We start from the raw sequence: 16994 nt of genomic DNA, 5'->3' as shown, positions 1-16994 counted from the left end.
AGACAGCCTAGCTGACCGAAAATGCTTCAAGTCAGTGCAGAATTTCTGACTCTGCCTCAAAGTGTGGTAAGCCCAGCCCTGGGGTTCAAAATAACATGTTCAGAGACAAAGGCCTGTAGCCCAGTGGCATGTTCTGTCACCTCATCTTGGGTTTTCACCTTTCCATCTCAAGCATTGCCAGTGTTGCAAAGTGGAAATAACACACAGTTTTCCAGGCCTTGAACCTTCCCTTGGGCCATGTAACACAACATGGGAGAGGTCACAGGTGTGACCTCCCCATAATCTGTGGGACAGGTTAGGAAGTGTTCTATGATCCTAGCTTAGTTCAGCAAAACCAACCACTCCAGCTTCAAGTGAATCCATGGTTTGGATTTTCCTGACTTCTTTTTTCTCCTATCATCAAAATTTTCCTTGGGGAAATCTTACTTGGTAAAAATTCTGCTTTTCTTTGGAAAAATCCTGCTGATGGAAAACTTCCACATAGCTATAGACCTCAGAGATAATCAGCCATGTCCATGCTGGCTTTCAGCCTATCTTCTCCCCATCACCTGAAAAGCAACAGCCCTTGTGTTGTCCAGGACATCCTGGCCTCACCTGCCTAAGAGAAAAAGAGTTGCAGAGCTGTCAGGTTGAAAGAAGGTCTGCGACTTGGATATCTGTTCTTCCAACTGCTGTGGCAGCAGCAGGGGGAGCGGAGAGGCTATCGCAAGATCCTCCTGCCTCAAGACGTGCAGGTTTTACATGAGTTAATGCAGCTAAAAAAACCCAATAGGCAGACTGGGCTCATTTGTAGCAGGGGAGAGGGGCAGTTGGAGGGGAGACTTAGCATGAAGCTCTGCTTCATGATCAGGGGTATCTAGGTAGGGCTGCAAGAAGTCTAATCATCCAGGAGAGATTTAGAGCCATTTTATAGGAGCATGCACACTTACTACTTAATAAAGTTACCAAATGTAGGGCCACCAGATTAAGTACTCTCATAATAGCAATTAGTTTTTAATCTTTCAATACTCAGGCAGAGAGAAGTGAAGTGGCTGGTCCAAGACCACAAAAGACTGATGATGAATTTACCTACTGCGGCTCCTGAGCACTTGGGAAATCCTGGGGTCATGGCTCCATCTCTCTAATCAAACCATCATGGCAAGTCTTTTGATACTAGCAGGGAATGCAATTGTATAGCATACACATACGCATGCTTTCTGCACATCCTATATTGATTTTAGGCAGCTTGCATGGGTATTTTCCCACTTCTTCAGTTAGATGCTTAACACATCTACTGAACATAATAGAGTTGCAGGCTGAACACCTTTTGGAAATGCTTTTGCCACTCACCATCTCTTTTACATGATCCTTAAAACCTTTTCCCTTGCATACCCAGGGCTGTGCTTGGATATCACATGCACTGCAGCAGGGCCCAGGGAACAGGGCATTTTCCTGATTCAACCAAACTCTGCAGCCCTATTTGCTGCCTACTCCCCTGGGCTCAGCCTTCAGCTCCATAGCTGAAATTGCTCACCCTTGGGCACAGCACACTCCGCTCTCCCACTCTTGGGAATAAAAGCATTTTGGTACCTCAGTCGCCAGCCCAAACTGATGACAGGGTGAGAGAAATTTCCGGTTATTCCTTTCCCCCATCTGTTACATGTTAACAGGCAATCAATTAGGGAACCACAGGGAGAATATGGCTGTGTTGGGAAGATGGGGTTGGAATAAAGCACTCTCCTTTCTTGGGATTAAGTCAGCTGACATATCACCCAGGCTGATACAGGCTCTAGTTACTGCTACCCTGCATCATTTTCTTTTGATTCTCTCTGAAAACTCTTCAAAATTTCCTAGGTCTTTTTCTCTCTCTCCAGGTTAGGTCTTCCTTCTGCTCTGCCACAAAGATGCTCCAGTATCATTCGCACGAGGGGTTAGTTTTTCAGTCTCTTCCTATATAGGGAACCCCTAGGTATTATCCCATCCCTCCTTTAGCACCTGAATGTGCCAAAAAGAAACACTGGGAATGTGTCCAAGTGCTGGAGGAGGGACAGAACCAGTGTTGACAGTCAGAAATCCAAGTAAAAGTTCACATTCAATCACAGGAGGTTCAGCAATGACAAATCACAGAAACCCTGCCAGGGAACAGGCCAATGCCCTAGAGATGGCTATGTTTTCCACATGGCATAATAAAAGAGGAAGAGTCAGTGGGGCAATACAGAGTGATTCTTTCCACAGCTGGATAACAGTAAGGAGAGACATCTAGAATCTAAGAAATTAAGCTAGAAATAGTGAATTCTGCAGAGACCTGGGCTGAACTGCACCCTGTATTGCTCTGTTCACTCCAGAGTTGAACACAGAATCATAGAATTATAGGATAGTTTGGGTTGGAAGGGACCTTTTATGGTCATCGAGTACAACCTCCCATGCAACAAGCAGGGACATCTTCAACTAGATCAGGTTGCTCAGAGCCCCATCCAACCTGACCTTGAATCTTTCCAGGGATGGGGCATCTACCACCTCTCTGGACGACCTGTGCCAGTGTTTCACCACCCTTTTTTTGTAAAAAATTTCTTCCTTATATCTAGTTCTTAGCCCTCCTCCGGACCTGCTCCAACAAGTCCATGTCTTTCCTGCACTGAGGGCTCCAGAGCTGGACACGGTACTCAGAGTCTCACCAGAGCAGAGGAGCAGAATCACCTCCTTCAACCTGCTGGCCACACTTCTTTTGATGCAGCCCAGGATACAGTTGGCTTTCTGGCCTGCGAGCAAACATTGCCGGCTCATGTTAGGCTTTTCATCCACAAGTAACCCCAAGTCCTTCTTGACAGGGCTACTCTCAATTGCTTCATTTCCCAGTCTGTACTAATACTGGGGGTTGCCCTGGCTTACGTGCAGGACCCTGCACTTGGCCTTGTTGAACCTCGTGAGGTTTACACAGGCCTACTTCTTGAGCCTGTCCAGGTCCCTCTGGATAGCACCCTGTCCCTCAGGCATGTCAAGTGCACCACTCAGCTTGGTCATCAGCAAACTTGCTGAGGGTGCACCCGATCCCATTGTCTGTCATTGACATTGTCAATTGACAACATGTCATTAACATTGTCATTGCAACATCCCAGTGACAGAGCGTAATCAGGCCTATTCAGTAAACAAAAATGAGCGCTCTCCCCACATGTGCATTTCCTTCATTTCACAGGAGAAAAGGAAGCATTGGAGTGGTAGACTGACCCCAGCCAACAGCCAAGTAAACACAGAGCTGCTTGCTTACTGGACATCTGTCCCCACCAGGGTTGCGTAAACTCAATACACTTTCCACTGGAAGGTGAACGATTCTGCCTTTTTTCCAGTTAGAGAGCGTAGGAAATAAAGGGAGTATATATATATGTCCAGGTATGTTTGCTCACACAGGCCCTGCTTGTGCAAGTACACCCAAGCACCCATAGATGTTGGAGCTTGCCTGGATGCACTTCCACTTTCAGCCACACCGTTGTACCTGCATGTGTGCGTATCTGCAGCACACCTTCGGCAGTCAGGACACAGACATACACCTCATATGTGAATCGTACCTGCAGGAGCATGCACTGCAATTCATCTACACATACATGCACTGGTTTTAAAAAATCACCTGAGGAATTTCTTATCCTTAGTAAGACTAACAAAAACTGGATATCTCTATTTCCTTCAGTGCCTAAATTTTTTATTTTCAAAGAAGTTGTATCTTAAGGAAAAGGGTTGGTGGAGCTGGAAAAGGAAGAACACAGGATTGACTCTCATCCAAGTGCCCTGCCCAGCCTTGTGGTGAGGTCTGTATGGAGTCCATGGCCACAAATTAAGACTGGCAGGACAGAGGGAGAACCTTTCTACTCCTGTAATGCTAGAGCTTCAATCTCAATAAAGACATCTCTAAAGAGATGCCATCTCTAGGCAGGGGCATCCACTCTTCAAATGGGCCTTAAAACCACCTTTGGAGTACAAAGCATTCTCTTTCCAGGCCTCGGTCCACTAGCAGCCACATCATCAGGGCATCAGTGCCACTAGCAGAGGCAGGAAGATCCACGAGGCTAGATACCCAGATCTGGTAGCCAGCCAGGCTAGGAATTTGGCAAAGGTTCCTACCACTGCAAAGCCTAGCTTCATGTCCAGGTTGATTTGGAAGGGCCAGAGCTGGGCAGAAGGAGAGATGAGGCATACAAAAGGATGGAGGGTTAGGTACATTACATTCACCCTCTCTTGCCCCCTTTTATATGACATGGAAACACTGCAGTCTCAGCAATATCTGGGGCTGCCTCCCTTTTTTGTTATGGAGTTAATGTTTCAGTTTCCCTCCTTTCCCACCATACCTTGAATAGTCCTCTTGAAGAAGGCTTTGCACGCCTCACAGGAAGCCACGCCATAGTGGTACCCAGAAGCAATGTCCCCACACACCAGGCACAGCCGCTTGGGGATTGCATTGAGCATGTACTCGCACTTGGTGGGCGAGTCCTCCATGATGGCGCTGGCGCAGTCGTCGTAACGCTTACGGCAGGACCCACCACCAATCCCTGTGCCATTGAACATGGGTGGTGAGTCTAGACCATTGGGGTGGCCACCCATGGCTATGCCGTAGCCACCGCTAGCGTCGGAGGAGCCGCTCGGGCTGTGGTGGCTGATGGCGTCGATGCCAGAAGATGGGCTGGAGGGCTCGGTCTTGATGAAGGACCCACAGCTGGAGGAGAGGTGCCGCTCCTCCGTGGCCATTCTGCCGAGCAGCCTGCAGGAAGAGAGCAAAGGCACTCAGCGGCCTCCTGGCCAAACCCAGCTCCATGTTGGTTATAAAAGAGCCTTCCTTTTCCCACCTCAGTCCAACTCCAGTTGGCTCAGACAGTTCAACAGCCCCCTCCCCCCGCCCCAGGTATTTCTCCTTCAGGAATATCAGTACACCTCACTAAGAACAGCCTGCCTACTCCCCCCAAACTCACACTAGAATAAAGACATGGTTATTTGTGTAGATGACAATTTCAGGCTGTTCACAGGCTGCAGTGCTGGGAAGGGGCATCAGTGCTGATGAGGCACAATCTACCCAGAGAACAATCTGCCCCTGGGACAGCAGAAAGAAATGATCCTGTCTGTGGTAGGCCAGCTGAAAAAGATGTTTGGTTAGTTCAGGATGCGCTGCCCTGGCTTTAAGTAAAAAGTTCACTAGCAGACCCTGCAGGAAGAACCTGCTCAGATTTTAACTTGTAATACAGAAGTCTTTGATTAATTTTCATGTTGGATTCCCCTTCTTTGGAGATTTTCAAGACCCGCCTGGATGCAATCCTGAGTAACATGCTCTAACATGCTCTGGGCAATCCTGCTTCAGCAGGGGAGTTGGACTAGATGATCTTTATGGTCCCTTCCAACTCTAAAAATTCAGTGAAATTCAGTGAAATCACAGAATCTACTTGGTTGGAAGGGACCTTTGAGACCATCGAGTCCAACCAACAAAAAAAAAACCAACAAAAAAACCCAAACAAACACCACCACACACCACCAAAACCAAACCAAAACAAACACCCACAACCACACACCACACCCACCCACAAACAGACACAAACCAACAATCTCAGGCACTAGAGCATGCCCTGAAGTGCCACATCTACACGTTCCTTAAATACCTCCAGGGATGGCGACTCCACCACTTCCCTGGGCAGGTTGTTCCAGTGCCTGACCACCCTCTCAGTAAAGTAATTCCCTCCCCCTCGATTTACTATCATCACTAAAAAGGGGAGCATAGAAACTGAAGGAAAATCATCTGATCAAAAGTTTCCTCCAGCTTAATCTTAAATCTTAATTTTTCTTCTATTTACTAGTTTAAGGCTTTTGCATCGAGACACTTCTCTCAAACTCCCACTTCTCAGAGAAAGGGTTTTGCTCTTAACTATAAGGAAAGGACTGCATCTTTACCAAATATGGACGAAGTCCTTATTGTAGTCACAGATAGTCTTACTCCTTATATACAAGTTCAGTCTTTTTATTAGAACACTGCTAATTTTTATGATATCTTACAGCAATGAGTTCCAGCAATTACTTGTGCAGTGTGTGAACAAACAAAAAGATCCCGCTTTTATTTGCCCGTACTATATTTGCAGCCTTTCAGGCTCCCTGAACATCTCCTGACTCTCCTTCTCAGGAAATGTACTTTTGCCATGTTCTCCTCATTCAGCCCTTCATTATCTATATAATTGTTCTTCACGCAGAAATTTTTGCAGATCTCTTATCTGCTTCATCATCCATCTCTGAACTTCCTCTAGTCTGGCTATTTCTGTTCAGTCCAGAACAGAGTTCAATGAGCCAGCTCCTGAGCAGCATGAAACTGGCACTGCTCCATCACTTCTCCAGCTGAAGGTCTGGATGCTAGTCAAGACAAAGGCACGCCATCAGTTACCTACTGACGTTACCATATTTTCAATGTTGTTTTCAGCCTATTATATAACTCCTTACATTGTCTGGTTTTTTTTCCTCTTTAAATTAAAATCTAAATTGTTACCATTTCTTCAACAGAGAATATCAGCAAGTTCCTTACTGCAAGCCTCAGATCTTTCCTGAGTTACTCAGTTAATTTAGAATCCATTAAGATGTATGAAAAATCAAATTAATGTCTTCTGGTGTGCAATGTTTTGCAACAGTCAACAGTGTATTTCATCTACCACTGTGCTGTCCATGCACCCAGCTTTATTAGGATCCTCTGGAGTTCTTCAGTTTTCATTGATAATTTGATGTCCTCTGCAGAGTCTCATTGTTCACCTGCTTCCCAGATCATTAACACATGGATCAAACACCACAACACTGATCTTTGTGGGTGATTCATGTTAACCTTTATCATGCTGAAAATTGACTTCTCTTTCTTTTCTGGGTAGGGTATGTCTACCCTTTCTTTTCTGTCTCAGACACTTTTTAATTGATAATAGTATTAACCTGAGAGGTTAAATTTTCCCTTCAGCAAGATAATTTGTCAAAGGCTTTTAAGAAAACCTAAATACATACATTTTCCTGATAATCTGCCCAAAGCATTCTGACTGAGTGGGGATGCTTGACTTTTCTTCTTGGAAGCTCTGCTAGTTTAAAGTTACCATACCATGGTCATGTGGGTAATTTCTATTTCTATTTCAGTTTCAGTCTATTTACCTGGTATTTGTGGCAACTCCTTCTGCCAACATGTCAAACCCGTCAGGGGACAAGACAAAACATTCTGTGATACAGCAAGGCTGGAGTGCATATGTACATATATCCCATCTTTATGTCTGTTCATATGAATGTACGTTCGATATGCAGCAACTTAACAGTCCTGCATCCTTGTGATCTCATTTGACCCTGGTATCTCCTAATTTTCCCTTCTCTGTTTCATCCTCGATGTTTGACCTCATCTCCTATCTCTGGGATCGATCAGCCAAGTTTGTTATTTGGCAAGACTGTTGACCTTGAGAGTATGGGCAGGCATCTCGCGTTCCTCGGCTGCTTTGCCTGGTGTTACTTGAGAGGAATCCAGAGTTTGGTCCCTCTCAGAGACAGCATGATGAGTTGATGAATGCCCATGCTTTGCCCAGAGGGTCACACTGGACTAGAGGCCACGGAGCAGCTACAGGAATAATTGCTGCAGGTGCATTCATCTTTAATCCCACAGGGCACCTAGACAGATTGTAGATCTCCTGGTGTAATGCCAGCTGACTCTGTGGAGGAAGACGGAGCTTTTCTAGCTGAGACCAGATCTTAGCATCTCACATCAAAGCTGAATGCTGCTGTGCTGGCCAGATTCTGCAACCTTTTCCTACCCAAAAAGTGTGTTTCTAGTAAAACCTGAAAATCATTGGGCAAAATAACATGAGATTAGTGTCAAAGTGGAAGGCAAAACCACCATAAAACACTGTTCTGCACTGAGGAACTCCACAGTAAAAGGAGTTGAAGGGCAGAGAGAGGACAACAATATGAAAAAGACATGACAACAAGGTGAGTTGTATTGTCAGATTCAGTCAGCAGAGTTCAAATCTTAGCTTCTGTCTCTTAAAAAGCCCAAAATTCAGAGAATCTCAAGAGGACCCACTGAGGTATTTCCCTCCACTGCCAAAAAAAAGAAAAAAGAAAAGAGGGGAGATCAGTCTCCTAGGACCAACTCACTTCTCAACTCACAACCTCCTTTAAGCAGCCTTCCTCCCCAAGGCAGGCAAACAGTGACTGTCTGATGGCAAATCAAGCATAGCAACAAACCCCCCACATCCTTACAGCTGAGGATGCCCCTGTTCCCTTCCAGGAGACAGTAATACATAGCAGGTTCTGGTTAGACGTGAGCGCATGCTTTAGGGGCAAAAGTCCTTAATACAAGACAGATCAAAGATCGTAGCTAAGGTGACTCCAACCATTCCAGAGCTTGTGTTTTTCTTTTCTGGCCTCTGGAACAACTTGCATACTTGATTATTGCTGGGCAGCACACCCTGAGTTAAGCCTCACCAGCTCTGACTTTCTGCAAGTCTCATGGAGATCCTGTGGCGATTTTTAAACAGGCTCAGAGTGTCCCCTGGCAATGAAATACAACATCTTGAACTTCAAGAAGAACAGCTAAATGTTTTTTGCAAAGAGTTCAAAGTGATGAACAGCCATTTTGCTCAGCTCTAGTTACCTTAATAGGAATGTAAAAGGAGAGAGACTTGATCCAACTCTCCTCCGTGCTGGCACAGGAAACTCCGTTACTATTTCTGTGTCCATGTAACAGGCTTAGAGGTTCTAAACATTTCGTTCTTTTCACCTTTCCTCATCATAGGTCATTCCCTCTAATCCCTTTAGCAACTTTGTGGCCCTTCTCTGGATTTGTTCCAACTTGCCTGGGTCTCTCTTGCAGCAAGGTGCCCCAAATCGCACAGTGCGATGCCACAGCGCTACAGGGGAGAGTCGCTCTGGAAAGCACACAGCCAGGCGGACATATGGACCAACTGAGCAGTAGCTTTGCCAGACATCAGGTTGCACATCAGCTCACATCATTTGATAGCCACTGTCTCACTGGGACCTCTCTGAACATAAGCTGCTTTCACCACCGTGCTCTGCACAACATGAAATTTGGAGATTCTCCTTGTTCCAAAGTAGTTCCAGTATCATCTTTAAACCACATACTGCTAATTGCCACTTGTTTTACCAAAGCCTGTTAATAATGCTCATTTTTTCAAACTAGCTCTTCTTTTTTCTACTCTGATTTTTTTTTCTAGGATCTTTCAGTTGTGTCAACTGTAAATTTGATAGCTATTCCTTTTACGTTTTCCTCCAGGTCACTAATGAATTTAAAACCAAAACATTGCCCTTTTGGGCAACACCTTTGCAGAGGGATAAAGTATGTCTCTAACCCTTCTGTTTACACTCTGTCAGCTAATCCATGATTCATTTCACAGGATTTGTATCAAAACCAATTTGATCTAATTTCCCTAATAAGATCTTGTACAGCTTTGTGTCAAAAGCCCATGCATAGTCCAGAGACAGTCTATCCACTGCATTCCTTTTTCCCACTAATTATCTAATTGTATCAAGAAAGGTTATTGTCTGCTGTACTCCTGTTTCATAAACCCACTGCTGTTTATCATTAACACTATTGTTAGCCTTTATGTGCCTGTAACTGCCCTCAGACAAGCACGCTCCAATCTCAGTGATTCTGGATGTAAATAAGCAGGTTTAGACCAAGTCGAGACTGTGCTTTAGGTTTTTATCAATTAGCGTTCTCTCCCAGGGGCGGTGATGTTGGGTTAATGTTACAAGTTTCTCCAGTTCTTCTCTGGCCTTTCATCTTTTGATATTTCTCTATAATGGCTGGACTGCTTATGAGTTTAGAGCTCTCTTGAGAACAGCAATAATAAGAGAGGGAAAGACTGCTAGATGGACAGAACCAGAAAGTTACACAAGATTAGTATTATAAAATTCAGGCAGTAAATATTGCCCCCATTTTTGGTCTTTTAAACATCAAGGATTATAAGTTTGGGACACATGCAGATAAGGCTATTTTATTGCACAGCCTTTGAGGTTACTTTTGCCAGAAATAGCAATTTGTAGCTATGTTCACATCTTTACCCCCACTTCTGGAGATGAAAATTATAGGAATTCAGTGTTCCTTATCTACAAGCCTTCACCTGACTCAAGAAAAAACACTCATACCTGCTTGGAAAGACAGCCAGGCAATATCTGGCTTTGTAACAGAAGGTAACTTTCCCCCACCAGAAGAATTCTCTTTCAGCTAAAGGTATCCACAATTCAGTAACTTAATTCCACCTGAGCATCTAAGCACTGAGGCAAACCCAAGTATTTGACCCTGTGCCTTCTCCATGCAGCACTCCCTATTCCAAACTGGATCAAGGAAAGTTCAGAGGCAACACTGCTGAGCTTCTCTAGTGGCTGGTCCTCATTACGTGATCTTCACTTGGAAAGGCAAGGGTAGCTCGGTGTTACACTCCCATTTCCTGGAGGAAGGTAAGGAATGGACATCAGAAGTTCTGCCATGTAGGCCAGTCCTTTCACCAGTATATACTGATAAAATCACACACTGACCAACTCAACATGTTGGAGATCTTTAACAGTAAGACTGAAATTCTCCTTAAAATGAATGCTGAAATATAACTGTAGGACTAGTATCAGCTGAGGGAAGGGGAGAGCCAGAGAACACTCAGGCCTTCCTCAGGCAAAACTTTCTCTATTCTGGGCACAAGGACAAATGTAAAAGGTCAGAAATGGTCTTTTTTTTGGGTGGCTCTTACAGCTGGATGTGGATTCCAGACAGAATAAAATCTTGATTTTTTTAAAGTCCCTCTTAAGATCTACCATGAAATTGAAAACGCCTGCAGGCGAGATGCCTGTACAGCTTGTAAATTCCAGGTGCCCTGTGGCTGTGCTTGTGGAACTGCACTTCAGTCCTGAAGCCCACAAATAGAATCACAGAATCTATGATTCTATGATTAATAGGGAGAAATAGGGAAAATTCTATGATTAATAGGGAGAAATAGGTAGTCTTCACAGTAGATTCAGGCTTTACTGACAAAACCTGAGAAGACTGCCCGTAGAAACCTGCTCACTTCAGGCCCCAGCTTGCGACAAAAGCACACTTCAGATTGCACAGACATTTTTAAACCAACCATGAAAGACCAAAGAAGCATTAATCTGCAGAAACACCAATGATTTAAACAGATATAAAACATTCAACCTCTTCTCTGGTACAGGCCTATTTTTGCTATCAGTATTTGTTAGCCCAGATGACATAAACCTGCACTGCATGTGTAAATGAGATGTGCATACCATGCCATGATACCATTTGGGCAACACAGACTTTATGTCCTTTGTGGGCCACATGAGAGAGCTTTGCAATCCACAGCTGGCTGACAAACAATACAGATCAGCTTCTCAAACACTGGCTGCAACTCCAGTAACAAGCCAGATTTTGTCAGGTGGTTTTTTTTAGATATGGGAGACAGAAATAAATAATGTTTTCCAAGTGCCAGGCTAGATGTGACAGCTGCAATAACAGCCAGTGTAATTTTAGGTCACATATGCAAAGAGTTAATGCCATGGAGCTGAGATGCCCACACCTGTTGGGCGACCTGCTCTTACCATGGACAGTTCTCACACACACTCCCACCCCTTCCTCTCCTCCTTGAGGACACCCACCATGGGGCCAGGGAGCCAAGGGCTCAGCACACCCACCGGTTTTTCCTGCTCTTCTACTTGGTATGGACTTCAGATGAGAGAGACATCATCTAGAGACTCCTTATCTCTACTGACACCTCTTCTCCACACAACAGATCAAGAATAATGGGATCTGCCAATGTGCCACTTTACAGTACCTGTGGATAACTCAGCCATACCAGCCACAGTCCAGGAATTTTTTCTGGGCTTATTCTATCATACAGGAACATATCCTGTTCCCAGGGGAAACTTCATTTCTCTCTGGGGTTAGGCAAGAGCTTGGGTAGTAAATGGGCATTGATAGGCACGATCATAAACAAATCGCACATAGACTTCAGAGGTTTTTTGTTTAAATCATAGTATTTTGCATTGCTATAGAGGACAAGAGAGCAAGAACCTCAAATCAATCTAAATATTTTTCTCTGGAGTGCAGATATGATTTCTAAGAGTTCTGTCATGTTTGCTAGTGGTACCTCCCTTTGGCTTGAGTGGGTTATGCTTCTATTCTGTAGATTATGGCAAGCCCCAGACAGCCTGTTTGCAAGGCATTTGTCCATAATACACCCAACACAAATACAACATACTTGTCTTTGGAACAAACATAAACCACAGCTTAGCAAAAGGCTGATGAGCTTGCTCTCTAATTTGGAGTGGAAAGCATTGTGTGACTTCTACTCCATAGCATGAATACCAACCTGTAGTTCACAAACCTGGTTGCAACAAGGTCCAATTGTCAGCATTTCATTCTAAAAGAGCTACCATCCTGATTCCAATTACAACCATTTTCTGTTGCCTTTAGGTTTGCTGGGCATCTGGAACTGGCTTATTTTGTAAAAATGCATCACACTTGGCCTGGCTTTCACCCTTGCTCTGAAGAGAGATACAGATTGTTTTTATTTGCTTTATAATTTGACTGTGGGTCAGGAGAAGAACTTTTGAGTGAGGAGGCTGAAGAAGCTAAAATGTAAACATGTAAGGAAGCCAGCAAAGTCCCACAGCTCCCCACCTGAAAAAGCCTATCTAGAGACCTGTCTCCAGGGGTTAGTTCCCCTAATATTCCTGAAGAGAACTGGGTTGTATGAGATCTACTAAAGTGTGCCACTAGATGAGGCCAGTTCTGCCATGTAGACTGGAGGAACATATTCCTTGCACAGCAGGGAGATGGAGGCCCAAGATGCGCTCTTCTGCAAGCTAAGGAGATGGAGACAGCAAGTGCTCATATTCTGGCTCTTACACAAACAGTATTGCTTGTCTAATGCCCAGGAGACATTTTATCCCTTTGACCCATTGCATAACCAGAGCCCAGTTACGTATCAGTAGATCTTCTCTAGTCAAGTTAGCTCATGCCGATGAAAGCTGCCACAGCAAACTGTTTGGAGGCTCCTTAATACATTAAAAAGGCTTCTCATGGGCAGAAGACATTATGGATTTCCTACTAGCCTTCATCCCTCTCCTCATTCTTGTAATTTCTCTTCACCTTTAGCACGATACTCTTGTTAGTATTACACAGATGAAGTGACAATTAATCTGGAGGTGTAACATATATTATCAGTTCATTCTTTTATTAATGTATCACCTTTTTGAAGGTACCTTGCCCTCTGGTGTGCTAACGGCACTCCCTCCAGAGTGAATTGCTTCAGCACTTGAGCTAATACTTATTACTTATACTTACTGTTGACACGACAGCAAAACAAGGACTAGGATTGATTTGCTATTCACTATGTATCCAAATTCTACCAGCACCCTCTTCCCCACCATGTTATCATTCTGTGTTTCACATTTCCACATCCGGGAGACTGCTCACACCAGTTCAACAACTTTGCTTGCATACAGCAAAGCTGCAACTCAATCCCTGTTGAAATGCTCAGCTAGACCTTCATTTCTTCTTGAATGCCTTTCTTTATACTCTGCCTATCTAGGGCACTTATAATCTATATCTCTCTTTGTACCTGCAGTGTCCTTCAGACACTTGTGAATGAGACCCATACAACAACATGTTCAGCAAAGCACACTTCAAACACTTGTAGGTCAGAATTATGCTTACACCTTTTCAGCTGGGTAAGGAAAGGAACACCTCCAGCGCTGCCATTCATATCACATTTATTTTTGCATCCCAGCCTGATCCCTTGTCTCATCTCACATAGAGCTTTTCTTTCACTCAGTACCCTTTTAGCATTTCTGAGAGAAAGCTGCCACCAGTGTAAAATCTTCAGCCTGCACTTCCTTGCATTTCAAGATATCCTCTGAATGCACCCCTCCCTTCAACCTTGCCTGCAATTCATGATGAACAATGGCAGGAAAAAAAGAGAGACCCAGAGGTATTGCTTAATTCCTATAGGTGTTTGAAGGAGTTAGGATGGGAGACGCTTACACATCAAGGACATCATCCTAGAAACAAATGTGAAAAGAAACCTAAGAATTAGCATTTCTGTATGAGTACTACTTTGCTGAAAGGGGACTCCAGTTTTATTCAGATAAAATCTGAACTTGCTTGTTGTCCAACCTGGATGCATTTGGGAATTCCCTGAGATGGACCTATTAAATTTTTTTTGAGGGTCCCTGTTTCTTACACTTCAAAACTTACAGTTGTAGTGGGACTCTGCCTCCTTCTCCCACCCTTGCCAACACAATCCAGACAGAATAGGTGGCTTTTGCCTAGATTCCACTTGTAGCTCTTGAAGGAATCTATAATTAAGTGCCTCATCATTAGAAACATTACTCAAAACCAGACAGATCCTGAAAAACTGACTGAAATTAGTTCCACATAAATTACAGCATGGAAAATAACAATGGGCAATTAGTGCTTTTCAGTTTGAAATCTTTTTTATCCCTGACTCTCCAGAAAGCATTTCTAAGATAATACAGTGGCAAAGCAAGATAACAGCCTGAGTACAAACACTGAATCTGGCATAGGGTAGATGTCCCAAAAACACTGGAAAAGTGTGGAAGTGGGAGAGAGCTGGGTTGTCAGTGAGGATGGAGGCACAATAGGAGAACTGCATGGGGTCAAGGACAGACAAGAAACCTGTGCTACACGGTGAGGCTGAGTTACAGCACTTGAACAAGCAGAGAAAGGGAGTACATAACAGAGGTAGCTGTAGACCAGGCTCCTCTCAAGCTTATGAACACCACAGGTTTGAGGAGAATAGGTGATACATGGAAACATCCCATTTCCTTCTGCACACCTTAGACTGCTGTAACATACAGGATTATCATTAGCTACCTATTTAAGATAACCTCAAGGTTCAGTTTTGCTGAGTCTTTAAAGCCCCAACTTTGGTAGGTATTTAGCAGATCTCTTACCACACACTGCATATATTAAGTAGCCCATTGTAGCTGACCCAAATTCCAGCTTGAAACCCTAATGACTTGTTCTAAATCCACTTCATTCATCCATCTTCCAGACTGTTTGTCCCCATTTCCTTTGACTGACAAAGCAGCTTCCAGTCCACGCAAGCTGAACCCTACCTAAGGCCCCATGGTGTCCTGCTTTCTTACTTGGCTGAGATGAGGAGGAGACCACGGCCAACAACTCAACTCTTTAGACAGAAAACTGTATAGCAGAACAAGCACATGATTTTCCCCAACACTCTGTGTAACTTGCACATTCATTTATCTAGATAAAAAAACCAAACAACCCACCCCAAACAAATCCTAAAGCAAATACTTTAAAATTCCCTCCACTTTCCTCCCAAAATTGCATCACTGTAAATTTAACTAAATATGATTACAAAAAACCTCACAAAAATATTTCTGTCATGGTGAATACATTATCTCCTCATCCCAGGAAGTTTTCACTTTTTCCTGTTATTATTTTTGGACATGAAAAAAAACCACAACACAAAACCAAAGCTTGCAAGATCTTCAACCTCAGTTTCACTTCCCGTTCCCTGTCTTTAGTGTCCCTACTCATGGACAAACAGAAGTAAACAGACAGACACAGCAAAGCAGACAGACAGGCAGTCAGGCACCCACAAAGAAGATAGACAGCTGCTTCTACACTTTCATATAGTACCTTCCTGAGATAGGCTTAAAAGTTACATAGCTTTATTCTGCAGGGCATTTGTGTATAGCACGTATGCATACATATAATAAATTTATTGTGCAAATACACACAAACCCTTCCTCACACACACCCTCCCACATCTCTCCTTTCCTCATTATGTGGATGCACCTACTCCATTCCATTCCAGCAGCTTTGCTATAGAAGCCAAACTATGACTTCATATTTCCAGACCATCACCGTGAGTGTTCAAGACCTTTATAGCAAACATAATGCGCTAAAGCAAAAACAAACAATCAAAAAACCACTGCCTAACTGAGCCACAGCATCAGCAGTCTGCACCTTCAGTCACAGCCCTGTGTCTACCAGAGCACGAGTAGGAGAAGACCTCACATGATTTTACATACGTCTGCGCTCTGCCTGATCTCGTATTTAAGAACTGTTTGCTCTCTGTCCAGAGGTCTGGAACCCTTTGCAGACACTACTAGGAGGGGAGCTGCCCTCTTCAAAGAAGGGACCCCAAAAGAAGCAAGTTTCAGCTACTGACGGCCCGGTGTGACCCAGCCCAGCCCACCCTGCCGGCATGTCCTCCCCGCTGCGCTTGTTCCTTTTGCCCTTGGAATGCCATCACTTATTATCACGCTGACTTCTCCAGATGGGGCATTTTGGCTATTGATCTGATAAATAAACAGCCTGCTCGCTCGATCAAAATGTTATTTTGCATTTCAATTACTGTTCACTAATGCAACCTTCATCCCGCCAAGAGCGCTGCTGGCAATGACACTCGACCTGGCACAGGCGTTTGCAAGCAAATTCGGCAGCGCCTGCTGCAAGCACCTAACGGGATTACCAACCTCCATTAGGTGCACAGAAAGAGAAGGAGATGGACAGGCAGTACTGGGCTGAAGGGGAACAGACATGTGCAGAACAGACGGTGTGAGCAACCTGGACAAGGGATAGGGATAGGCACAAATATAGGCATAAATCCATTTACAGCACAGCTTTGCCAAATATTTTGATGGTGGGAGATGCTGGAAGCTAGTCATTCAGACCAGTGGGCAACCCAGGCAGCTTACAGAAGACAGACTGAGCTCACTGTATGTGAGCCATACAAGAGTTCAGAGCAATGGGAAATGGAAATCGATGTCTGGTGACAAGCCAGCAGTGAGCATTGCAAATCCATCAGGGCAAACAGGGTCATTTCTAAAGCAAATTCTGCAGCCTAGCTCTACCAGGGTTCAGTAGGCCCTAGAGCTGGATGCAGGATGCTGTGTGTAAACCTGCAGGGTGGAAACCCTCTTAGTCCTTGCTGGATTCTTCAGTATAGCAGGAAACGTGACTGCCTTTGGAG

At 44.3% G+C, this 16994-nt stretch overlaps 1 protein-coding gene across 5 annotated transcripts in view; it reads right to left on the bottom strand.

The window, feature by feature from the left end:
• ESRRB (estrogen related receptor beta) overlaps positions 1-16994 on the bottom strand; it is a 104123-nt gene that overhangs the window by 38566 nt on the left and 48563 nt on the right. For 2 of the 5 annotated variants that reach the window (XM_074148501.1, XM_074148502.1), the window contains exon 2: positions 4317-4726. In XM_074148501.1, coding sequence (XP_074004602.1) covers positions 4317-4713 — 397 coding nt within the window. In that variant the 5' untranslated portion in view covers positions 4714-4726. Of the gene's footprint in view, positions 1-4316; positions 4727-16994 lie in introns of those variants that run through there. The other 3 variants (XM_074148505.1, XM_074148503.1, XM_074148504.1) reach the window with 3 other exon arrangements.

This window comes from Numenius arquata, chromosome 6 (assembly GCF_964106895.1).
Source record: "Numenius arquata chromosome 6, bNumArq3.hap1.1, whole genome shotgun sequence".
Lineage (NCBI taxonomy): Eukaryota > Metazoa > Chordata > Aves > Charadriiformes > Scolopacidae > Numenius > Numenius arquata.
The sequence above is the reverse complement of the archived record's forward strand: the minus strand, read 5'-3'. Positions and strand labels throughout refer to the sequence as shown.